At 37.2% G+C, this 20,724-nt stretch overlaps 1 protein-coding gene across 2 annotated transcripts in view; it reads right to left on the bottom strand.

The window, feature by feature from the left end:
• Positions 1–20,724, bottom strand: part of ENPP3 (ectonucleotide pyrophosphatase/phosphodiesterase 3) — a 102,830-nt gene that overhangs the window by 69,197 nt on the left and 12,909 nt on the right. For both annotated transcript variants that reach the window (XM_017852799.1, XM_017852800.1), the window contains exons 5-7: positions 18,647–18,772; positions 15,274–15,334; positions 10,101–10,198 (exon numbers count right to left, since the gene is read on the bottom strand). In XM_017852799.1, the coding sequence (XP_017708288.1) occupies positions 10,101–10,198; positions 15,274–15,334; positions 18,647–18,772 (285 nt within the window). The remainder of the gene's footprint in view (positions 1–10,100; positions 10,199–15,273; positions 15,335–18,646; positions 18,773–20,724) is intronic.

Below are 20,724 nucleotides of genomic sequence, written 5' to 3'. Positions count from 1 at the left end.
CCCGACTCAAAAAAAAAAAAAAAAAAAAAAATGTAGTCCTTACGAAATTCTTACAGGATTGGCATAATAAAATAGTACTGAGGTATTTGTACAAATGGAAAAGATAGCAAACTGTTCACTAGTATTCACAGATTCACAGGCTGAAAATAGGTGCTTTTATTTTATATGTAATTTAGTAGAATAACCTCTTAGAAAGATGAGCCATAATGTTGGCCTGTGTCATTTCTAGCACTCAAAAAAAAAATATATATATATATAAGGAAGAATAAGCTCTGCAGGGGCTTCATTCAAGTATGCATTCAAGCCCTTGGCACATAAAGAAGAAGGGTCAAAAGAGAGCAAAGAGGAGTGATGTTAGCAAGATAACAGAATAGGAAATCTTAGACGACTCTTCCCACAGCAGGCACTATCATTCAATAGCCACACATAAATCAATTCCCTTTGTGAGAAACCCAGAGACTACTTGACAGGCTCCTGCTTACCAGGCAAGTATAACCCCAGTTACATCGAAACCAGTAGGAAAAGCAGAACCATTTCTTTGACATAATACCCATTCCCAGAATGGTGCTATATGATCAGGAGAGAACTCTCAACTTTTGGTTTCTCCCCAAGGAGGGAAAAAATTGGACCACACATCTAACACTCCAATTTTTCCAGGTGCTGTCTGAAAAACTGGCTTCTATCTCACCTGAGTTAGAAGCGCTGAGGTCCAACATGTATTAGTCCCCTGTGTGCTACAAAGAACAAACAGGAGATTTGAACTAGCACGCGGGCACTCACCACAGCTTCTGCTCTTGGCTCAGCACAGAGAAATCAGACAATAACCCCAACTCCCAGCTCTCCCAGGGGAGGAAGAGTTGCACTAAGTGTCTAATGCCCCAACTTTTGCAGGTACTGCCCAAAGGACTGGCTTTTTCGGTCTTGTCTGTATTGGAGCACTAATGGAACCTAGCATACTCTAGTCACCTGGGGGCCAGTGAGAAAAAACACAGTGGTTTGATGTAGCATATTAGTCACCATAGCCCCTCTCCCTGGTGCAGCACAGAGGAAAAAAAGCAAAAGAAATAAGAAGAAAAAGAAAAGCCCCACAAAACCAAACAAAATCCAGATCCCAACTTATCTCTGGGGAGAGAAAGATTTGGACAAGACATCTAATGATCCAGATTCTCTGGTGACTGCCCAAGGAGCTGGCTTCCTTCCAAGATAAGTTTCACTCATCTTGGAACACCAATGGGACCTAGTGTGCTCTAGACACTTGGGGCCCCTAAGAACAAAAAACAAGGTTGGACTAGCATGAAGGTTTAAGGGGCCTCCAGAATCCCTGATCAGGCCTACTGGTGAGGGTTTCTCCTACACAAGCCCAGTCCATGCAAACTGAGAAAGGTGACTGCTTTGTCCAATGTGCAGATGCCAACACAGAGTAAAGGAAAATGAAGAAATGGGGAAATACGTTCAAAATAAAGGAAGAAGATACATCTTCAGAAATTGACCTGAATAAAGCATAGGTACAATTTTCCTAACAGACATTTCAAAATAACTCATAAAGATGCTCATTGAAGTGATGAGAACAATGCATGAATAAAGTGAAAATTTCCACAAAGAGAGGCAAACTCAGGCCTTTAAAAATTATTCAGGCAAAGGAGCAAAAAGAGAAAAGAATAGAAAGAAGTGATGAAAGATTAAGAGAACTGTGGGACACCAACAAGTGGATTAATATATGCATGATGGGGTTTCCAGAGAAGAAAAAGAGAAAGAACCAGAAAGTTAATAGAAAGAAATAATGGCTGAAAACTCCCAAATCTAGCAAGGAAAATGGGCAACCAGATCCAGGAAGCTTGAAGGATTCTAAATAAGATGAACCTAAAGAAAGCCACACCAAGACATATTATAATCAAATGTCAAAAGTCAAAGACAACAAATTTTGAAAGCAGCAAAATAAAAGCAACTCACAATATACAATAGAAGCCCTATAAAACAATCAGCGGGGTTTTTTTGTTTTGTTTTGTTTTGTTTTTTCAGAACCCTTACAGAACATTAAACACAACACAACACGTTTTTCTCAAGTATGCCTGGAACATTATCCAGGATAGATCACATTAGATCACAGAACAAGTCTTAACATATTTTAAAAATTGCAATCATACCAAGTATTTTCTCCAACTACAATGGAATAACACTGGAAATCTATATCACAAGGAAAACTGAAAAATTTACAAATAATGTAGAAATTATATAACACACTTTTGAACAACCAATGGGTCAAAGAAGAAATCAGGAGAAATTAGAAAATATCTTGAAACAAGATGAGTGAACATGAAAATAGAATGCAGCAAAAGCAGCTCTAAGATGGAAGTTATAGTAATAAATGCCTACATTAAGAAAGCAGAACAATTTCAAATAAACAACTTAATTTTGCACCTCAAGGAACAGAAAAAGGAGGAAACTAAATCCAAGATTAGCAGAAAAAAGAAAACAAGATTAAAGAAGAAATGAAATAGAGAATAGAGAAACAATAGAATAAATCAATGAAACTAAGAGTTGGTTCTTCGAAAAGATGAACAAAATCGACATACTTTTAACTAGACCAAGAAAAAGAGAGAAAACTCAAATAAATAAAATCAGAAAGAGGAGACATTACAATTGATACTGCAAATATAAAAGATTCATAAGAGAATACTATGAATAATTACATGCCAACAAATTGGATAACCTAGTAGAAATGGATAAATTCATAGAAACATACAATGTACCAAGACTGAATCTTAAATAAATAGAAAGTCTGAAGAAATCTATAAACAGTAAGGAGATTAAATAAATAACTAAAATCCTCCCAAGAAAAAGACCAGAACCAAATGGCTTCACTGACAATTTCTCTACCAAAAATTTGAATAACTAATGCCAATTCTTCTCAAACTCTTCCAAAAACTGAAGACAAGAGAATGCTTTCAAATTAATAAGGCTAGCATTACCCTAATATAAAAGCTATACAGTCATCACAATAAAAGATAATTTCAGGTCAATAATCCTGATGAAAATAGATGCAAAAATCTTTAACAAAATACTAGCAAAATACATTCAAGAACACAATGAAAAGATTATACACCATGATCATGTGGGATTTATCCGTGGGGTGCAAGGATGGTTCAACACATGAAAATCAATTAATGTGATATATAGCATTAACAGAATGAGGGATAAAAATTACATGATCATTTCAATAGAAGCAGAGAAAGCATTTGGTAAAATTCAACACCCTTTCATGATAAAAGCTCTCAACAAACTAGGAATACAGTCAGTCATGCATTGCTTAAAGACAGGGATACATGCCTAGAAATGTGTTGTTAGACAGTTCCCTCATTGTGCAAACATAATAGGGTGTACTTAACAAACCTAGATGGTAAAGCCTACTATGCACGTAGCCTATATAGTAAAGTCTATTGTACAAATCTGTACAGCATGTTATCCTACTCAATACTGTAAGCAATTGTAACACAGTGGTATTTGTATATTTAACCCTATTTATCTAAATATAGAAAATGTACAGTAAAAATATGACCACGTGTCATGAATAAGGATTGCAAGACTGGAAGTTGCTCTGAGTAAGTCAGTGAGTGACTGGTGAGTAAATGTGAAAATCTAGGACATTACTATAAACTACTACAGACTTTATAAACACTGTACACTTAGGATACACTAAACTTATAAAAATGTATGTTTTTCAATAATCAATTAACCTTAGCTTACTGTAACTTTTCTGCTTTATGAACTTTTAATTTTTTCAACTTTTTGACTCTTTTGTAATAACACTGAGTTTAAAACACAAACACATTGCACAGTTGTACAAAAATATTTTCTTTCTTTATATCTTTATTCTATAAGCTTTTGTTTTTTAATTTTTTGTTTTACTTTTTAAATGTTTCTGTCAAAAACTAAGACACAAACTCACACGTTAGCCCACACCCACATGGGGTCAAGGTCATCAATATCACTGTCTTTTACCTCCATCTCTTGCCCTACTGAAAGGTCTTCAGGGGCAATAATATGCATAGATAGGTCGTCTTCTATGATAACAGTACCTTCTTCTGAAATACCTACTGAAAAACCTGCCTGAGGCTGTTTTATAGTTAACATTTTTTAATAAGTAGGAGTACACTCTAAAATAATGTACAAAGTATAAGTATAGCATGAGCCGGGCACAGTGGCTCATGCCTATAATCGCAGCACTTTGGAAGGCCAAGGTGGGAGGATCGCCTGAGCCCAGGAGTTTGAGCCAGCCTGGGCAACATAGCAAGACCCCATCTCTTTTTAAAAAAGTATAGTATAGTAAATACATAAAACGGTAACAGTCATTTATTATCATTACCAAATATGATGTAATGTACATAAATGTGTGTACTTTTTTATGACTGGCAGTGCAGTTGGTTTGTCTTCACCAGCATCACCACAAAAATGTGAATAATGCATTGCACTATGACATTAAAATTTCCCTTACATCACTGGGTGATATAATTTTTTTTTTTTTTGAGACAAGAACTCGCTTTGTCACCCAGGTTGGAGTGCAGTGGTGTGATCATAGCTTACTGCAACCTTGAACTCCTAGGCTCAAGGGATCCTTCTGCCTCAGTCTTCTTAGTAGCTGGGACTACTGGCACACCCCATTGCGCTTAGCTAATTTTTTTTTTTTTTGGTAGAGACAAGGTTTCACTTTGTTGCTCAGGCTAATCTTGAACTCCTGGGCTCAAGCAATCCGCCTTCCTTGGCCTTCTGAAGTGCTGGGATTGCAGATATAAGCAACCATGCCCAGCTGGTGATGGGAATTTCTCAACTCCATTATAATTTATGGGACCATCATTATATATGCAGTCTGTTGTTGACTGAAATGTTGTTGGGTGGCACATCGCTGTAGAAAAAATACCTCAACATAATAAAGATTATATGAAAAGTCTATAGCTAACATCCTATTCAATGGTGAAAAACTGCAAGATTTTCCATCTAAGATCAGGAACAAAGCAAGACTGTCCACTCTCCCAGCCTGAGCAATTAGGCAAGAAAAGAAAAGGCATCCAAATAGGAAAGAAAGAAGTAAATCTGTGCCTATTTTCAAAAGAAGTGATATTATCTACTGAAAGCTCTAAATACGTAAAAGCTTTAAATAAATTTTAGAACTAATAAATGCAGTAAAGTTGCAGGATACAAAATCAACATAAAAAATCAGTTGCATTTCTATGTATTAATAATAAACTATTCAATCTCATTTAAAAACATTGAAAACAATAAAATTCTTAGAAATAAATGTAAGAAAATGAAAGACTTGTATATGAAAACTATGAAAAATTGGGAAAAGAAGTTAAGGAAGACATAAACAAATGGAAAGACACCTCATGTTCATGGACTCGAAGACTTAATATTGTTAAAATGTTCGTATTACCCAAAACAATCTATAGATTCAATGCAATCTTTATCAAAACCCCAATGACAGTTTTTACAGAAATAGAAAAAAAATTAAATTCGTAAGACCCCAGATAACCACGACAATCTTGAAAAAGAACAAAGCTGAAAACATCAAAGCTCCTGATTTCAAAATACATTAAAAATCTTCAGTAATTAAAACAGTGTGTTTTTAAAAACAGATGTATAGACCAATGAAAAATAATAGGGAGCCCAGGCTGGGCCCAGTGGCTCACACCTGTAATCCCAGCACTTTGGGAGGCCAAGGCAAGTTTGAGCTCAGGAGTTCAAGACCAGCCTGGACAACATGGCGAAACTACATCTGTACAAAAAATACAAAAATTAGCCAGTCATAGTGGCATGCAGTGCCTGTATTCTCAACTACTTGGGAGGCTGAGGGGATCGCTTAAGCCTGGGAGGCAGAGGTGGCAGTGAGCTGAGATCACACCATCACACTCCAGTCTGGGTGACAGAGTGACACCCTATTTCAGAAAAAAAAAAAAAAAAAAAACGGAATAGAGAGCCCAGAAATAAATCAATAAATCCATGCATATATGGTCAAACAATCTTCAAAAAGGGTGCCAAGAAGAATACACAATGGGAAAGAATAGTTACTTCAACAAATGATATCAGAAACTGGATATCCATATGCGGAGAAAAATGAACTTGAACTCTGATCTTATACCATATACAAAAATCAACTCAAAGTATATTAAAGATTTAAAAGTAAGACCTGAAACCATAAATCTTCTGGAAGGAAGCATAGGGGAAAATCTGCAGGACATTGGTCTTGGCAATGATTTCATGAACATGATGCCAAAAGCACAGGCAACAAAAGCAAAAATATACATGTAAGAGTATATCAAACCAAAAAGTTTCTGCACAGCAAAGGAAACAATCAATAAAATAAAAAAGCAACATATGAAATGGGGGAAAACACTTTCAAACCATATATCTGATAAGAAGTTAAGTTCCAAAATATATAAGGAACTTCTACAACTTGATAGCAAAAAATCCAATAGTCTCATTAAAAAATGGGCTAATGACCTAAATAGATATTTCTTCAAAGAGGAAAGACATTGTTCATCTCTAAAGACATACAAATATCCAATAGGTGTATGAAAGATGCTCAATGTCACTAATCATCAGAAAAATGCATATCAAACCAAAATGAGGCTGGGCACAGTGGCTCACACCTGCAATCCCAGCACTTTGGGAGACCGAGAGGGGAGGATCACTTGAGCCCATGAGTTTGAGGCCAGCCTGGGCAACATAGCAAGACCTCATCTCTAACATAATAATAATAATTAAAAATAAAAATTAAAAAATGAGATATCATATCACTTCTGTTAGGATATCTAGTATCAAAAAAACACACAAAAAAACAGGTGTTGATGAAGATATGCAGAAATTGGAACTCTTGTACACTGTTGGTAGAAAGGCAAAATGGCATAGTTGCTATGGAAAACGGTATGGAGGTTTCTCAAAAACTTAAAAATATAATTATATGATCCAGCAATTCCACTTTTGAGTGTTTATCCAAAAGGGTTGAAATCAGGATCTCAAAGAGATTAGCAATCCCATGTTCACTGCAGCACTACTCATAAGAGCCAAGATGTGGTAACAATCCATTTCTCTTTCAAAAGATAAATAGATCTTTAAGGTGGCATATACACACAATGGAATATTATTTGGCCTTAATAAAAGAGGAAAATCTTGCAGCATGTGACAACATGGACGAACCTTGAAGATATGCTAAGTGAAATAAGCTAGTCACAGGAACACTAACACTGTATGATTCCACTTACATGAGGTTATCTAAAATAGTCAAAATCATAGAAGCAAAGAATAGGATGGTAGATTCCAGGGGCTGGGTAAGGGGGAAATGTGGAATCGTTAATCAATGGATATGAAATTTCAGTTTTATAAAATAAGTAAATTCTAGGGATCTGCTTTACAACATTGTGCCTATAGATAATAATACTGCATTGTACACTGAGAAATCTGTTAAGAGGATAGATCTCATGTTATGCATTCTTAACAGAATTTAAAAAGCAGACAGCAAATGACATCTGCTGTGGCCAATATAAGAGCTCTGCTGTTCATGAATGCCAAATTTGCAAACTCTAATCTCTGAAACTCTGCATATGTCACCTGCTGGATCTTTGCTGTCTACCTGCTACTTCTAGTCTTATTTGATCCAGTTTCCCATCTAACTTTTCAGGAAGGCTGTCTTCTAAATAGTCCAAATCACCTCTATCCCACTTGACAGTTTCCTGATCTTGGCCCTTCTTTGTCTGCTGCCACCTGTACTAAGACAAGACAATGTTCTTGCCTGACTAAAGTGTGATTCAGAGACCACTTCCTTGTCCACTTAATAGTCACTCATATGACTCACTGCTCTGTGATATTGTTTAGGCTCGGTTTACGCCACCATGATGGCCCAACTCAGGCAGCTTGATGAAACCCTAGAGTTGGGACCCTGGACTCCCTTAACAGCAATGCCTGCTGTCACATACCTTAATTCAAGGCTAACATAATCCGAATCCTATTTAACCACATCTATCCTTTTTCAATTTTCCCTCAAAACAGCCTCAGGATGTCCTGAGAATATGTCCCCCACCTACCACATCTATTCTTAATCGGGCCTCCTAAAAACTAACAGCCCCATTTTGCCTAGGTAGGCCTAGATGATCATAGCTTCACACATTTGAGGATTAAGATGTTGTTTACATGACTAAAATTTTTTTAAATGTTTTAAAATATTTTAAACATCAAAAGCAGAAAGCTCTTAGTGGCTGTATTTCATTGATGTCATTTCTAATTCTCAATGGAATGAGCAAATCAAGGAATTTTACTTTAGAAAAGGTTCAGTTCACCCTGGTTAGTCAAATTCCCTTTTGACACCAGATTTGATATCCAGTTTATCAAGACAAATTTAGATAAGAAAATAGAAACTGAGAAATGTTAGCTAACTTTGTGGGACAAAATACTCAGCAGAAAAGTGACAGGTCCTGGATTTGGAAAACAATCTCTTTGCTAAAGATCTGCCTCAGGGAATGAGGGAGAAGCTGAAAAAATAATGCACCTTGAGTTGTAGGAAGTAGTGGTCTATCTTCCGACAACCATGGCATTTTAGGGCTGCAATTAACAGTAGAAATCATCAGATCTAGTCATTTCATTTTACAAATGAGGAAACTGAGGCCAAGAAAAGTCAATTGACTTACCCAGAGTCAAAGAGCTATTTTAATAATTTGCAGAAAAGAAAACAATAAACCAGTAAAAAATGACACAAAATTTGAGAACTTTGGGGATATAAAACAGGGCCTCAGAGAAGGCAGAAGAAAAGGAGGAATTGCAGGGCAGTGAAAAGTGTGGGCCCTGGAGTTAGTTCTCTGGTTCTAACTATGCCACTTCTTAGCACTGTGTCATTGGGTACTCAACTTCTCTTTAAAAAAAAAATTATTATTAAATAGAGATGAGGTCTCACTATGTTGCCCAGGCTTCTCAAACTCCTGAGTTCAAGAGATGCTCTAGCCTCTGCCTCCCAAAGTGCTAGAGTGACAGGCACTGGCTACCACGTCCAGCCTCAACTTCTCTTTATTACTACTTTTATTAAATTATGTGAAGGCTAAGTGTCCTAACACAGAAGTAAAACATAGTAAAATTGATAATAAAAGAATTATAACAATTACTTAAATCCACCCATCATATACCACATATCAAATAGCTATTTTTTGAAAGCTACCTGTACATTCTCACAGTAATCCTATCAGATTGGAAGTCACCATTTCACAGATGAAGAGACTAGGGCACTAAAAGATGAAGGAAAGTTGTCTGAGACCTCACAGCTAGCAATTAGTAGAGTCAGGTTGTAGGCAGTTTAATTCCAGAACCAGAAATAGATCCTGGACTTGACATCTGCTGAAGTGGTGGGAGGTGCTGGATCTGTCTAGCCCACCCACCTTCAGGATCCGATTCTTGTTATATCCACCTTGCTAAGACCCAGAACCTAGGTCTGACAAACATCCCTTTCAAGGCAGTACACACGAATAGATTTCCACAGAACAGAAATTACATTCAAATACAAAACAAATCAAAATAAACAAACAAAAGGCTGACCATGCTACCAAAATAAAGGTAGGAGAAGCCAGCAAGTGTGAAAATACACTTCCTATTGAAAGTAGATACCACGTGGTAAAGTCAGAGAGGATCTAGGCTAAGACAAAGCCACTAAGGTTTTTTTTTTTTTTTTTTTTTTTTGAGACGGAGTCTCGCTCTGGTCGCCCAAGGCGGAGTGCAGGGCCAGATCTCCAGCCACTCAAGCTCGCCTCCCCGGGTTCACGCCATCCCCTGCCTCAGCCTCCCGAGTACTGGGACTACGGCGCGCCACCTCGCGGCAGTTTTTTTTTTTCTTTTTTTTTTGTTTTTTAGTAGAGACGGGGTATCACCGTGTTAGCCAGGATGGTCCGGATCTCCTGGACCTCGGATCCGCCCGTCTCGGCCTTCCAAAGTGCGGGGATTACAGGCTTGAGCCACCGCGCCCGGCCAAAACCATTAAGGTTAAAAGTCAGAAAGAAAGTTGCATCATCTAGAGATTGAATAACTAGGTGTCTTTATCATTTTCATGCCACTAGTTATAGAAGACTTACTCAGTTTATTGATATTTGGCATTAAAGTATCCCATGTGCTTAAATATTCAGCTCTAAATCCATCCATAGAAAACAAGATAACAGGTGGCAGGTCAAACCTGAAAATGAAAAACAAAATTTGTCAATTATTTTGGATAGTTATATTTACCTCAAAAGCATTGCAATCTTTTTTTTTAGACCTGTGTTTAAGGTAAAATAATTGGGTAACTTTTGGGCCATAGCCAGACACCGTCATTTTTTTTTTTTTTTTTTTTTTTTAAGACACAGTTTCACCGTCACCCAGCCTCCACCTCCTGGGTTCAAGCGATTCTCGTGCCTCAGCCTCCCAAGTAGCTGGGATACAGGTGCACGCTGCCACACCTGGCTAAATTTTAGTAGAGATGGGATTTCACCATGTTGGCCAGGCTGGTCTCCAACTCCTGACCTCAAGTGATCCACCCACCTTGGCCTCCAAAGAGCTGGGATTACAGGCATGAGTCACCGCGCCTGGCGTAAAATTTTACTTCTGTTACACACACACACATTTCACAGATGTATAGTTTGATAAATTTTCATTAACTGAACTCCACTGCGTAGTCATCACCCAGATGAAGAGACAGAATATTATCAGGATGCTTGTGCTTCCTGTGGTCACTACACTCTCCAAACCATACCCTACCAAGGATGATCAGTATCTTGATTTCCAACAGCATAGATTAGCTTTGTTTATTTTTGTACTTACATTTATATGCAAATAAAATCATACAGTATGCATTTTGTTGAGTCTCAATTCTTTTACTCCACATTATATTTGAGATTCTTCCATATTGTTGCAAGTAATTATGGATCATTCATTCATATAGCTGTCTAATATTCCAGTGAATGAATAAACCAGAACTTATTCTACTGTCCACGGGCACTTGAGTACTTTCCAATTTGGAAAGTTATTAGGTTTCCAGACCTAAGAGAACCTGTGGTTTAACTTCATTTACATAAATTCTAAAACAGGAATGTATGATGATAGAAATCACAATAGTGATTGTCTTTGAGAAATAAGCAATGGGAAGGGACATGAGGTATCTTTCTGGGATGGTGGAAATATTCTATATGTTGGAAATATTCTATATTAGTAAGTTACATAGCTTAGTGAATTTCCAAATTGCATTATACTATACAATTAAGATAGGACCATTTCAATGTATATGAACTATAGGATACCTCAATTTAAAAATAAAAATGGAAAACTGGGACTCTTTGAACTGCAGTGTGCAGAAAATTCATGAAGAAATTAAAGTGGCCTAGTGCAATTTGCATGAGAAAATACTTATTTTTTTCATAAAGTCATTAACATAACTCTGATTAAAAATTTTATATTCATAAATATGCCATTAAAATAACTTGGAAGATTAAAGACAGGGTCAACTGTCTGTGGGATCAAGAGTGGAATCCAAAGATCCAGTGCACCCCTTTTTTAATGGCCAGCTTGCCTGTCCAAGCTAACTGGAGAGTGCATTTTACATTCTGCTGATACGAACATTCTTGTAGCTAAAACATCCTTAATTATTTGCTAAAGATAAATTCATAAAGATCACATTTCCTGGTCTTACGACAAACTTTCAAAGGAGACTAAAATATTGCCACAATTCATTCCCAACAGTAGATATTAACTTATACAGTACTTTCATAAACAAGACAGGTAGCTGGGACTTTATATACACAAATCACGATGTACTGATTATTTCATGGAGTAAAAGTTGTATCTTCTTTTCATTTTTATTTCTCTGATTGCTAAAAAACTTGAACATTGCATCCATATTATTTTCATTGCCTGTGATGAAGCTTGAGTAAGAGCTCACTACATGCCAAGAACTGTCATCTCTGATCTATTATTTCACTAGGATCAGGTAGCTTACCCAAGGTGTCCCACCACCAGTAGGGGCAGAGCTAAGCTATTGGCTCACATCTGTCTGATTTAAGAGTCTAAGCTCCTTACTATACTATGATCACTAGCAAAATAGTAAGGCAAACAAGCAAAGAGAATACTAGCATAAATGTCTGGCAAGAGGGTTTTATGTAATGTCTTTAGCCACTATAAAATTTTTACCAGCAAATATTATTCATGGTGAGCAGAATCATCGTTGTCCATTTTCCTTGCAGGGATGGAAGGTATAGGCAGGAATGACTTCAATGGAATAAAGAGAATGAGGGGTTTGTAGGTGATGGTCAGTGTCCTACTGACCACCACCACCACCCCTTTCCTCACCAGGTTCCTTTCTAGTCTTACCTTGCATCAAGGTTGCCAAATCAGTCCTGTAATTTCTCTGGGATGCTGCTCCAGCTCTCAAATCCTCAGGGGGACAGTGATTTGCCAGTTTGGAGAAGAACTAATCATTTGGGCTTAGTCATCTAGGTTTGTTGAGACTCTTTACAAAGACTTTAGTGAAAACCTTCCTGCTCACCTAATGTCTCTCCTCCCAGTTATCAACAGGTGAGGGAGTCTTGGTGCCTCAAACAATTCTTACCCTTATTCAGGCCCTTACCCCTTCTTCTGATGAATCGCACAGCATCACGGGCTCAGCCTATGACTTGAGGGAGCGTTATGCCACAGAGACTCTGGGACCTTGCTGCCTGGGTTTGCTTCCTGTTTCCAGCAACCACTAGCAATGCAGCACTGGGCAAGTGATTTCACAGCTTTTGCCTCCATTTCATTCTTTGTAAAATGAGGATGGAGATAATAGAACCAAAGGGTTTTTATAAGGACTAATATGTAAGATGACTGTTGTGTAATGTACATGCTGGTACATAATAAGAACTATATGAATGTTAGCCAGTATTAGTATGCTTTTCAGAGATGAATTGACAGGGTAATTTGAAATACGAGAAAATGCCATGGACACACCTTAATAGATTCAAGTATCAGGTTCATCCAATAAAACAAGTGACTACAGAAAAATTTCACTAGAAAAATATTAACAATTTCTTGAGTAACTACTATGCACCATGCACCAGAACTAAAATTAACCTACTGCTTGATAACTCGCCAAGCATATTCCCTTGCTTTAGGTCATTTAATTCTCACATGAAATTGTCTGATCCTGGCATTATTATTATTTCAATTTCATAGATGAAGCTCAGAGAAGTGACTAGTGCAAAAGACCCACAGGCAAAATCAGGACTCAAACTTCTCTCATTTTATTCTAATCCTTTGCTCTTCCACCCACAAAGTGGGAAGAGAGCAGCTGAATCTGAGCTACAAACCAAAGTAACATGGAACAAAAACAGGCACATTATCCATACTCCTTTTCAAAATGAAATAACACTATTTAAAAATGCCTCCACTGGGCCAGACACAGCAGCTCATGCCTGTAATCCCAGCACTTTGGGAGGCCAAGATGGCAGGATCAGTTGAGCCCAGAAGTTCGAGATCAGACTGGGCAACGTGGAAAAACACTGTCTCTAGAAAAAATACAAGAATTAGCTGAGAATGGTGGCACATGCTTGTAGTCCCAGCTACTTGGGAGGCTGAGGTGAGGGAATTGTTTGAGCCTGGGAGGTGGCAGCTGCTATGAGTCATGATCATGCCACTGCACTGCAACCTGGGCAACATACTGAGACCCTGTCTTGAAACAAAAAATGCCTCCACTGGCCAGCACAGTAGTTCATGCCTGTTATCATGGCATTTTGGGAAGCCAAGGCAGGAGGATCACTTGAGTTCAGGAGTTTGAGTCCAGTCTGGGCAACATAGTGAGACCCTGTCTGTACAAAAAAATACAAAATAATGTTTACCTGGGTGTGGGGGCCCATGCCTATAGTCTCAAATACTTGGGAGGCCGAGATGGGAGGATAGCCCGACTCAGGAATTTGAGGCTGCAGTGAGCTGTGATCGTGCCACTGCACTCCAGCCTGGGTGACAGAGTGAGACCCTATCTCTTGATGATGATGATGATAATAATAATAATAATACTTAAATTTAAAACCTGCCTCTACCAATTCCTCCTAAAGCCAGGTATTCCTTTATTTTTCATCCATCCTTCCACCATTCTCCCTTACTTGGCCCAGAAAAGGGTGAAGGGCAGAGGGGTAGATGGAGAAATGGGGAATCCGTGCTGGCTTGAGGTGATGCACATTTCCAGGCCCCGGCAGTCAGCGAAGCAGCCATGATAAACGTGTGGAAAAGATGCATGGGAGAGGTGGGGCAGGAGTGTCACCTCACGTGTTCATCACCTGTGCCCCCTGACAAAGCTCTCCTCATCCACCCTTCAAAGACCTCCTCTCATTTCAAGGCCTGCACAAACCTCTTTCCCTGCTCTCAACAAGAAGAATTTTGAGGCACCAAGACGTAAAATAGAAAAGAGTTCTGGCCAGACATAGTGGCTCATGGCTGTAATCCCAACACCTTGGGAAGCCCAGGAGGGAGGATTGCTTGAGGCCAGGAGATCAAGATCAACCTAGCCAACACAGTAAGACCCTATCTTTATTTAAAAAAAGAAGACAGGAATTAAGTTATTTAAAAAAGGAAAAGGAGTTCTGGCAGAAGTAATTTCAAGTTAATTTCAATTCTGACCACAAGACCTTTGGAATATCACTTATTTAATATTCCAACCAATTTTTTAAAGTCATTACTGTGGCTGGGTAGAGTGGCTCATGCCTGGAATCCCAGCATTTTGGGAAGCCAAGGCGAGTGGATCACTTGAACTCAAGAGTTGGAGACCAGCCTGGGCAACCTAGTGAAACCTCATCTGTACAAAAAAAAAAAAAAAAAAAAAGAGAGAGAGAGAGAAAAATAAAAAATTAGCCAAGCATGGTGGCATGCCTGTAGTCCCAGCTACTCAGGAGGCTGAGATGGGGAGGATCACATGTGTCTGGGAGGTCAAGGCTGCAGTGAGCTGTGATTGCACCACTACACTCCAGCTTGGACAAGAGAGCAAGACCCTGTCTCAAAGACAAAAACATAATAAAGTCGTTGTTGTAAGATATGAATATAATAAATTAATATAAAAGGTCTTTGTAAAAAATAAAGCAAACAAAAGTCCATTAGAACTTGGAACCCACAAGAAATCTAATCCTTTGTCAACTATTCTGTTTTGAAATGTACATGAAGTGGAGGAAATTCTACTCTGCATCTGAACTAACTACATTCTTATGTGCACCTTTGTTAAAGGAGGATAAAAATCCCTGTATCAGTCATGCTTACCCTTCTGGACACTGAGACTGCTGGGCTGTGTCACAGTTTTCTTCCAGCCATGAGGTTTCTCCTGAAAAGCATAAGATCGAAATCTTTATACTTGCTGCACCACAGACAAGAAATGAGAAGCAAGTGTTCAATGGACATGATCTTCCCAAACTACTTAATTTCTGTCCCATGACTAATTTCTTCTAAAACACGTAAAGTGCATTTTCAGTTGTTGGCAAAGGCAGTGTCTCTAGTGACTTGTAGAGACCAGTAATCTGCACTAACTGAGTACCAGGAAGTCTATCTTTACCAAGAGAAACAGAGGGGATTTATTTATTTATTTATTTTATTTATTTTGTTTGAGATGGACTTTCATTCTTGTTGCCCAGGCTGGAGTGCAATGGTGTGATCTCAGCTCACTGCAACCTCCACCTCCCTGGTTCAAGCGATTCTCCTGCTTCAGCCTCCCAAGTAACTGGGATTGTAGGCATGCGCTACCACGCACGGGTAATTTTGTATTTTTTGTAGACACAGGGTTTCACCATGTTGGTCAGGCTGGTCTTGAACTCCTGACCTCAAGTGATCCTCCCGCCTTGGCCTCCCAAAGTGCTGGGATTACAGATGTGAGCCACCACACCCAGCCCCAAAGGGGATTGTTTTAGATGAAAAAAAGATATTTCTTCTTTTTCTTGACAATGTTTTTTGCCTCAAGAACAATATTTTCCCAACTGCTAGAATAAATGGATTTAATAACTATAGACATACAGTCTAAAGAAGAGAAAAAGGAAAGTATCAAGAAAAAAAAAAGAAAGAAATAGCCAATGAGAATAACTGATATCAAATGGGGAAAATTCAACAAATTTTAAAATCTTAACAAAATTAGCAAAACAAAAAATTTTGCTTCATGGATATTTCTCATTGTAGAACATTCTAGCTCATTAGTGAAGTAGAAATGACAGACTATCTGCAATGACTAGTGTCACCATCTGCAATGCCTAGTGGATCTTGGCAATGCTTATCAATGGCTAACATATCCCAAAAAACACACCTGCAGGCATGATGTGCCTCTTGATGGAAATTATCTTTATCTTTTTAGATATGTACTTAAAATATGTACCTAAATACATATTTTAGATGAATGATACTCTTGGTTTTGCTTTAAAACAATGTAAAATTATGGAAGAGAGGCTGGCAATGATGAGCATATTTTGTTAAAGAAAAAAGTCTAAAAGTTGAAAATAGGCAAGAGGACTGATCATTAGACTTCATTTTAATGTCATGCTGGGAATTATCTAAAAAGCCCAACAATATATTATCCAATTATCAAGGGGTATGTGTCTTTATCCAGCTTACTCTTTATTATTCATTTTACAAGTTGTTTATTTGGGAGTAATAGATAACTAGTAGAAAACAAATAACAATATAACTGATTCATACCTGATAGCAAATAAATTGTCCTACAGAAATGCAATTCATTTCTGTCCCACCAAAAGATATGGTTCTAGTGATTTTATTCCAACATTCTTTCAGTCTTATATACACAATTTAGTAGCTTAGTTTCTTATTCTCTTTGAACTTGCTTTAATTCTAGTTGGTTATCTTATAAATGAGTTAGTAAATCTTTGACATGTTCATTTTATATTCAAAATTATACTTTGTCAATGTGAGACAAGATTGGCCATGAATTGATAACTGTTGAAAATAGTTGATGGACTTAGAGAGAAAACATCATAATATTCTCTCTACCTCTGTATGTGGTAGAAATTTATCATAACGTTTTTAGAAATTCTAAACTTAACAAAATATAAAAGTAATTAGCTGGTTTCTCAAACAAAAATGATTCAAATTCTCTCAAACTACTCTCAGAAGATAAAATTTTAATAAAATTCTCAAACTACTCTCAAAAGATACAATTTTGACAAAATCATTTAGCTTTTTTTAATTCTAAAAGCTGGTAGGCACATTTAACATTTAAAATATAAAATGTTAACTCTCAGAGTGAGAAAACATTTATATTTGTTTTAAAAAATAAACTGAAATGATTACATAAACTCCATCAGAGTAACCAGTGAATTCAGTAAAAAAAAAAAAATTACCACATGGCCTAAGCATCCATCTTGAGATTAAAAAGTTAAAAGTTACCAAATTGGAACAGAAGAAGGGAGAATAGAGAGGTCAGAGGTAATATGGTCAGTGAATTTGTTAAAGAAGCAGACTAAAACCTATACTTGCCTTGTGAAATTAAAGAAATCTTGAAATGATACAGTATTGAGTATTAAATATTGAGTAATTATTATTTTTAAAAAGGAGTTACCATTTCAGACTTTTCTAATAACCCATTTCAGGTGATTTTTAATTATATTTTGTATAAAAACTGATTCATTGATTGGTACATAACTTATTTTCTATTTGCAGATTATAGTTAAGGTTTCTACTACAATATTTTCATCCAATCTCAGAAATCAGAATTCAACCTAATCTTTTTTTGTCAAAAGTATTAAAATTGTCAGCTCAGTTTGGTGTGAGGTTATAAAAAGAGATTGATAGCTTGAAGAAATTTGGTTGATATATGTATATATGCATTTTTCATAAATTTCANTTTAATTATATTTTGTATAAAACTGATTCATTGATTGGTACATAACTTATTTTCTATTTGCAGATTATAGTTAAGGTTTCTACTACAATATTTTCATCCAATCTCAGAAATCAGAATTCAACCTAATCTTTTTTTGTCAAAAGTATTAAAATTGTCAGCTCAGTTTGGTGTGAGGTTATAAAAGAGATTGATAGCTTGAAGAAATTTGGTTGATATATGTATATATGCATTTTCATAAATTTCATCAGATGTTTGGAGGAATTGGTGATTTTTTTTTTTAAAGTCACATTACTTATAAAAGGGAGTGGGTAGAATAAAGAGTTGAATAACTTGAATAACTTGAATCCTAATCTTGACTCTACATTAACTCCGTGAGGATACTTAGCAATTTAAACCGTTGAGGACACATTTGTTTTGGCAATAACAACATTGGCTTAACAAGATGATATCTGAGCTAGAAAACCTCATTCTCTATATTTTAACTTTAGGATCTGCTATTCAGTGTCTGAAACTACAACTGCATCTGGCAAGGTCATTGGATTGGAAAAGACTTTGTCTTACAGACAAATAAGGAATTTTAAGATCTCCCTTCTATATCTATGCTGTGAGTTCTCCTCCTCTGTGGTTACAAACCGCATTTCATCCCACAGTAAATGCATTTGATCTTTTCTTCTACATGGAGTAACTAACGATTCTCTGACTTGTTTTGATTTTTGCAGCCTAGCATAGCTCTAGGAAACTCACAGAGTTCCTCTGAACTTGCAGGGGCAAATGAGTCAACATATTCCTGCTTACCTTGGCAAACACTCTTATAGTCAGCACAGCAATCTTTCCTCTGCAAACAGTCATCTGAACAAGAGCAAAGGCTGGCCTCTAATCTGGTCTCTCCACAACGAAATTTATTGCATGTCCATATTCGAGCTGTTAAATGATACAATTCAGTTCTGAGCATTTAAGCCTCCAATATAAAATACACAAATTTCATTTATTTACTGCTATATTATAATAATACAACCAAATATAATAATACAATACAATTATTTATTGTAAATAATACAATCAAATAATACAATCAAATTATTTGATTGTATAATAATACATTTGATATACAATCAAATAATACAAACAAGAATTTCATTTATCTGTATTAATAAATGAAAACACATAATGCCAAATGAGGGGTAAACCACCACTTTTCTTCATTAGCTAGGTGGCAGAGAGAAATGCAGCTTTATAAACCACAACCCAGGTTTACTTAGCAGGTACACTGTGAGCTTGGAGAAGATCTGGACACAGCTCCTATTCCCACCCAAGAGCAGGAGCTCCCCAAAGTGAAGAATCACTAGCCCTGAATGATTATTGCCACCCAAGAGCAGCTTTGCCCAGCCTTGTCTAAGGACAAGCAGCAAGGAAGAAAAGGTGACAACAGAAGTAACAGGAGCACAGTCATGTCTTTGAGAATGTAGGCAGGTCAAGGTACTTCTCAGTGGAAAGTGACAGCAGTGACAAAGCAGCTACCACCCATGCCTCGGGGGTTCTCCCAGGCTATGGACTTAGGATGACAACAGTTTCAATAAATCCCATTGTTAAAAGCAGCAAGAGGCTGGAGGAAGGTGGCTTGGCGCTGCCACCTGCTAGGAAACAGTGACCAAAATCAACGTCAGCCTTGTTCTGAGTCAAACACTCTCAATAGGTAACTTTTGTCCACCTCGGTTATATATAGATTTCTTCCTTCTCCAGCATTTCTCATTTACATAGAAAGAAACGGGTTTTGGAGATTAAGTAAAGGGAACACAGATCTCTATCTGTACTGGGTTATCCTCTCCCTCTTGCCCTTTTCAGGGAACATAAAGTAAAGAACTCTACTCTTCTAATCTTCACTCTCCTCCAACCACTAGACACCCCCCTCCACCACCTTCCCAGATTATTTAGGGAATTAAACATTGCAAGCTGCCTTTTCCACCTAGAGAACAGCATTTTTCAAATTGTGCCCTGTGGCATACTGGCATCAGAATGATCAAGAATCACCAGCTTTCCAAGTGACTTTTATGCACCTTGAAGTTTGAGAACCACTGCAAATGAAACAAACAAGATGTTGAACTTCAGCCATAGTAAAACTCCACTGAAACGTATGCAATGATACAGCATTTCATTTACCATAGCCTGTTATTCCTCAACCTTGGTTAAATAAAGTGTGAATTCTGTATTTAGCATTGTTAAGGGAGAAATGATAATAAGACCATGCATAGGTGTTATAGGTTTAATTGTGTCCCCTAAAAAGACGTTGAAGTCCCAACCCCCATTACTTGTGAATGTGATCTTATTTAGAAACGGTTCCAAATTACTTGCCGAGGCCAGGTGCAGTGGCCCACACCTGTGATCCCAGCACTTTGGGATGCCGAGGTAGCAGGATCACTTGAGGCCAGAAGTTCAAGACCAGCCTGGCCAACATGGTGAAACCCCATTTCCAACAAAAATACAAAAATTAGTTGGGCTTGATAGAGCACTCCTGTAGTCCCAGCTACTCAGGAGGCTGAGGCAGGAGAACTGCTTGAACCCAGGAGGTGTAGGTTACAGTGAGCCAAGATTGTGCCACTGCAATCCGGTCTTTGTTTCAGAAAAAAAAAAAAAAAAAAAGACATGGATTTAAAAAACTTTAAAAAAAAAGTTTAAAAGAAAAAAAAAAAAAAAAAAAAAAAAAAAAAAAAGAAATAGCCAATGAGAATAACTGATATCAAATGGGGAAATTTAACAAATTTTAAAATCTTAACAAAAATTAGCAAAAACAAAACATTTTGCTTCATAGATATTTCTCATTGTAGAACATTCTAGCTAATTAGTGAAGTAGAAATGACAGACTATTTCATTTCTGT

The sequence above is a fragment of the Rhinopithecus bieti genome, unplaced genomic scaffold (assembly GCF_001698545.2).
Source record: "Rhinopithecus bieti isolate Rb0 unplaced genomic scaffold, ASM169854v2 scaffold_35536, whole genome shotgun sequence".
Classification (NCBI taxonomy): domain Eukaryota; kingdom Metazoa; phylum Chordata; class Mammalia; order Primates; family Cercopithecidae; genus Rhinopithecus; species Rhinopithecus bieti.
This window is presented reverse-complemented; position numbering and strand designations above follow the sequence as displayed.